The sequence below is a fragment of the Orycteropus afer genome, unplaced genomic scaffold (assembly GCF_000298275.1).
Source record: "Orycteropus afer afer isolate SDZICR_OR568_19922 unplaced genomic scaffold, OryAfe1.0 scaffold00255, whole genome shotgun sequence".
In the NCBI taxonomy this organism is placed as follows: domain Eukaryota; kingdom Metazoa; phylum Chordata; class Mammalia; order Tubulidentata; family Orycteropodidae; genus Orycteropus; species Orycteropus afer.
This window is the reverse complement of record NW_006921842.1, coordinates 4,076,268-4,081,636: the sequence shown is the minus strand read 5'-3', so window position 1 is coordinate 4,081,636 and position 5,369 is coordinate 4,076,268. Positions and strand designations below refer to the sequence as shown.

The 5,369-nt window shown below is 43.1% G+C and overlaps 1 protein-coding gene across 1 annotated transcript; it reads left to right on the top strand.

Moving 5' to 3' along the window:
* Window positions 1-2,026: 2,026 nt before the first annotated feature.
* H1-1 (H1.1 linker histone, cluster member) lies at window positions 2,027-2,677 on the top strand. Its single transcript, XM_007949829.1, has one exon. It carries the CDS (start codon window positions 2,027-2,029, stop codon window positions 2,675-2,677), a length of 651 nt encoding a protein of 216 aa, XP_007948020.1.
* Window positions 2,678-5,369: the final 2,692 nt, after the last annotated feature.

Genomic DNA, 5,369 nt, shown 5'->3' with positions numbered 1-5,369 from the left:
ACCCCTCCTTGGGTTTCCGAGGCAGTATCACTACGGAAGTAGGATTGCCCAACCTTCCTTCCGAGGAGTGGCTGGTGGGTTTGAACCGCCAGCTGACCTGTAGCCATTAGTAATTGCCCTAGCAGACAAAACGGTGTATTCGACATAGGCCCAAACCCAACTATTTAGTTCTTTAGGATGAAAATCTCACATAACCTTGTAAGTGATCCTTTTATGCTAACAGAAAATAACACAGATTATTCCTTTTTATTGGTTAAAACAAAACAAAGACACAACATGCCAAATCCACTGCCATCTAGTCGATTCCGACTCAGTGACACTTTAGGCAGAGAACTGCCCTACGTGGGTTCGCACCGCCGACCTTTGAGTTAGCAGCCAAATACTTTAATAACCATTGCTTCACTTTATTCAGCAGCCATAAAAAAGCAGATGTAGCACACTTCATTTGCATGGCACGGTTCCATTTTATTTCAGGCCAATTTTATGGAAAAACAATCGGCAGAAACCATTATTTGAATTCAAGTAGTGTAGAAACCTCCTTTGAATCAGCTAAATTGGAGTTTGTTTTTCATTCTAAAAGCTGTGTTTGGTAGTTGTTATTAGTGTTGGATGCCTCATTTATCATATTAGTAAAGGTTTTTCAAGTGTGCTCTTACAAAACCACTCTACCTTGTAGGAAGCTTGTACCCGCGTGTTTTGCAACTAACGATACTTCACGCGGAGTTTTTGTTCTTACCTACTCTTTTCTAAATTTTTAATTTTTTAATTAAAAGTTACGTAATGTATTTTCAAACGATAAATCCTCATGAAAAGTGGGTGATAGGAAGAGTAGTAGAGAAATGGAGGCGACACGTGTCTAGGACCTTTACACGAAGGCAACTAAAACCACCTCTTTCTAAGCTTTTGGACTATTTCGTATCTTTGGTTGCTAAGCAATTAGGTAGTTGAAGGAGGTGGAGGCAATCCCAGTGTGCTTGGTCAAACTTCGGACTTGTTTGAGAACAGCAAACGCTAGCGCGCGAGAATTACACGTCATGTGCTTTCCTAGGATTGCTGGGAGCTGGGTACCCTGGGCAGAAACGTGTAGCGAGTCGCTGGTCTAATAGTATTGTATTCTTCGTTGGTCTCTAGTTCGCAGTGTCAGATCGCCTAGCATTTTGTACTTCCAGAGGCTCTTTATAGTGTCAAGTTAAAGAGGGATTGCCGTAAAATCTTACTCCTAGGACGTTCCCTTTCGTTTTCCTAATAAGACGAGATAAACCCGGGTCATAAAGCACGTCTGGAAACTGTAGTCCACTCAGCACTTATTTAACGCAATTCTTGTGTGCTCGATTTTTAGCGCTCAATAAAACATTTCTACTATTTAAAAAAAAGTATCACCGTATGGTGATAGTGTTGATAAGAATTCGTACAGGTTGTAAATGTTTGAGGTTGAGGCTGCCTACGTTGTTTTAGGGATGGAAGATTAAGGGCATCGAGAATTTATGCTTGAGATGTGTTGGACTGTAGAAAAACCTCCAATTATAGAAACTGCATTCGACCTGGCTAAGCTTTTTACACACACAGTATGAATGGTAACTGCGCTGTTCTGGAGTTTGAAGTGGAACTGTTATGTAATTGGAACTTAGATTGCCTTCCTCTATTTGCAAACCAAACCAAAACACACACAATCTACTTTTGGGGAGGAAAATAGCACACTGACGTGTAACTGGGCGACAGTTCGACCCTGTTTCAGTGTTTTCCTCTACGCGTGGCAAAGCCTGGAGACTGCCAGCCAAGCTCTGTGTGTGCGCTTGCGCGGCAGACCAGACACAGAATACACCTTCCCAGTCTCCAGCCGCCTCTGTAACCCACTGAGCTAGGAGGTGCAGCAGGAGGCGCTCTGTGTGAGGGGGAGGGGGCGCGTACGGCCGCGCGCACCAATCACGGCGCGGCCCCGCCCTATAAATACACGGGTTTCAGGCCTTTGGTGTTTTCCTGGCTCATCAGGTCTTAGCGGTTTACAGTGCTTGCTTCCGCTGCCACCATGTCCGAGACCGCGCCGGCTCCTCCGGCTGCTTCCACGCCCCCTGAGAAGGCTCCAGTTGGCAAGAAGGCGAAGAAACCTCCGAAGGCTGCAGCTTCTGCTAAGAAGAAGCCTGCCGGGCCTTCGGTGTCTGAGCTGATCTTGCAAGCAGTTTCCACCTCAAAGGAGCGCAGCGGGGTGTCCTTGGCTGCGCTCAAGAAGGCACTGGCTGCCGCCGGCTACGATGTGGAGAAGAATAACAGCCGCATCAAACTGGGTCTCAAGAGCCTAGTGAACAAGGGCACTCTGTTGCAGACCAAAGGCACCGGCGCTTCGGGCTCCTTCAAGCTTAATAAGAAGGCGGCCTCCGTGGAAGCTAAGCCTAGCAATACAAAGGTAGCCGCAAAACCAAAGGCAACCGGCGCTAAGAAACCTAGAAAAGCCATTGGAGCTGCCGCTAAGAAGAGCGTTAAGGCCCCGAAAAAGGCCAAGAAGCCTGCGGTGGTAAGGAAGCCCTCCAAGAGTCCCAAGAAGCCTACAGCTGTCAGGGCTAAGAAGGTTGCCAAGAGCCCTGCCAAAGCTAAGGCGGTGAAGCCGAAAGCAGCGAAGGCAAAAGTGACTAAGCCGAAGACTGCTGTCAAGCCGAAGAAGGCGGCTCCCAAGAAAAAGTAAAAGTTCTGGTTGGAAGCTTCTTCAGTAACCAAACGGCTCTTTTAAGAGCCACCTACGTATATCAGAAAAAGAGCTTTTCAGCCAGTTATTCGGGGAGTTCTAAGACCTTGTTTACTTACATGTAAATTTACCTACGTACTTTACGAAATTAAGCTATTTCAGGTCATTCAAAGTACCCTAATTTTATTTTCGCCTGAGGTAACCGCCCTGTAAGCTAGAAAATCTTTTTGAGGTAATCAGCGAAACCCATTGTGCTCTTTGTAAGTGTGGGGATGAGCTTGATGTCTGCGCGTAGTGAACCTGGGCGTGGATGGGTAACAGGTGGTGTAGGCCTCGCACGCCTACAGTGCCAAGACAGCCGAGCTCCGTAAGTGTCCGTCAGTCTTGCTCGAATCCCCTTCGTGGTGTCCATGGCCTAAACAAAGGAGCTTGCCTGCCATGGAGTTTTAGAGCTGAGGCTCAAAAGCGCTTACCCCCTTTCCCTTCGTGTTTATAGAAACAGAACAACTCTGATTGGATAATTTTGAAAATCACACTGCCCACCTGGGTCGTATTACATGTAGGGTTTTCAACCCTAGAGGTACCACCCCTTATTAATACTGGGAACTCTTCGCAGAATTGTCCCTTAAGCGTTTGCAATTTAAGTAAATTCTGGGACTTAGATTAATAACGATTATTTTGTTAATATCTCAATGAATATCATGAATTTGGTTTACTCAGTGCAGCTCAGTTAGTTGTGAAACTTTATTTCTTCACATGCATATATACATACGTATGTTAACAAATCAGCTTTATTTTTCTAATGGTCTTTTTTTACCATTGTTTTGCTTGGCTCCCTCTTCCTCACATAGGGGCATTTCACACTATTGTTCCCTCCCCCCTAACTCACGTAAACAAATTGGTAGTCATTGTTTTATTTTGAATTCAGGCGTTTACATACACAGAACCAAAGACGTGCATGCCTTGTTTTGTTTTTCAGTTATTTATTTAAAATAAAATGATGTTTTACACATTTCTTTGCACCTTTTTCTCTTTTAACAAAACAGTTTAGTCAACAGTTTGTAATTATGCCCTTCCTCATTTTTTTAAACGCCTTCACATGAAATAGCATAATTTATTTGTCAATTTCCTATTGAAAGGCATTTACATAATGTCCAGTTACCACTGCTGACCACGGTGCAAGGAACAAGAATCCCTGGAATGGGATTGCTAGATGAGAGTGTATTTTAAACTGTAGTACTGTTGACATACTCTGAAAACAGCTCATACTTCCAATAATAAGTGAACTACCTCCCCCTTCTCCATTTCTAGGAGCTCTGGTAGCATAATGCCCAAGGCACGTGACTGCTAACCAGAAGGCCAGCGGTTCAAACCCACCAGCCACTCCTTGGAAGGAAGGTTGGGCAATCTACTTCGTAGTGATACTGCCTTGGAAACCCAAGGAGGGGTGGCTATAAGTTGGGTCCAACTTGACTGCACGTAACAACAACTCCATTTCTACCAGCAGGATGTGTTCTTAATTTCTACCGCAGTTATTAATCAGAAGATTGGCAGTTCTAGCCCACCAGCCACTCCGCAGAAGGAAGACAGTGCAATCTACTTCCATAAAGATTTACCACCTCCAAAACCCAGTGAGGGTTGCTATGAGTCAGAATCGATTCTATGGCAGTGGGTTTGGTTTTGGTTTGGTAAACTAAACCCACTGTCAAGTCAATTGCTACCCTTTAGGACAGAGTAGAACTGCCCCATAGTGTTTCCATAGCTGTAAATCTCTACAAAGCAGACTGCCCCATCTTTCTCTGGAGGAGGGCCACCATGGTAGCTTCAAACTCGCTATCTTGGTTAGCAGTTGAATTCTTTAACCACTACACCACAGAACTCAAGGGTATAAAGTGATCTCATTGTCACTTGCTTTGCATTACCATAGATAATGGATAATAAAACCAAAAAAACTCACTGCCTTCGAGTGGGGTTCGTCTCATGCAGATCCCTCCTTGGGTTTCTGAGGCAGTATCACTACAGTAGTAGATTGCCCAATGTTCTTTCTGAGGAGTGGTTGGTGGGTTTGAACCACCAGCCTTCTGGTTAGCGGTCAAATAAATGCCTTGGGCACTACGTTAATGGTAATGCATAATTTCTTTATGTTTATTGGCCATTTGAATATGTTTTTTTGGGGGGAACTCCCTGCTTGTATCTCATTTGTGCTCATTTTTTTATTGGGCAACTTGCCTTGTCATTTTCTATTTTTTATACCATAGAGATATCATCTGTGTTACAGAGAATTTTCTTATTTTGGCCTTTTTTTTCTGTATTGTTTTTGTTTATAGTGTACTTTCTATGTATTAGATTTAAATTATATATATTACAGACTACATATATGTATAGAAATTTTAAAGTGCTAAAATGTTTTAGTCATAAAGTTTTATAGCTTCAACATTTTCACTTTTGGTTAACACCAGCTCTCTTCATTATTTATGCAGGCTCCTAGATTTTCTTCAAAAAATTTAAAAATACGTTTTTAGTCTTTAATTCATTTAGAATTTATTTTATGTACTTTTAGAATCTGCGTTTACATTCTTCCAGCTGGATGGCCAGTTATTCTCACACCATTTATTAAATAGTCCATCCATTCCTGGATGGAACAGAAATATATCACCTTTGTTGTTTATTAAGTTCTCATATAATGGAATCT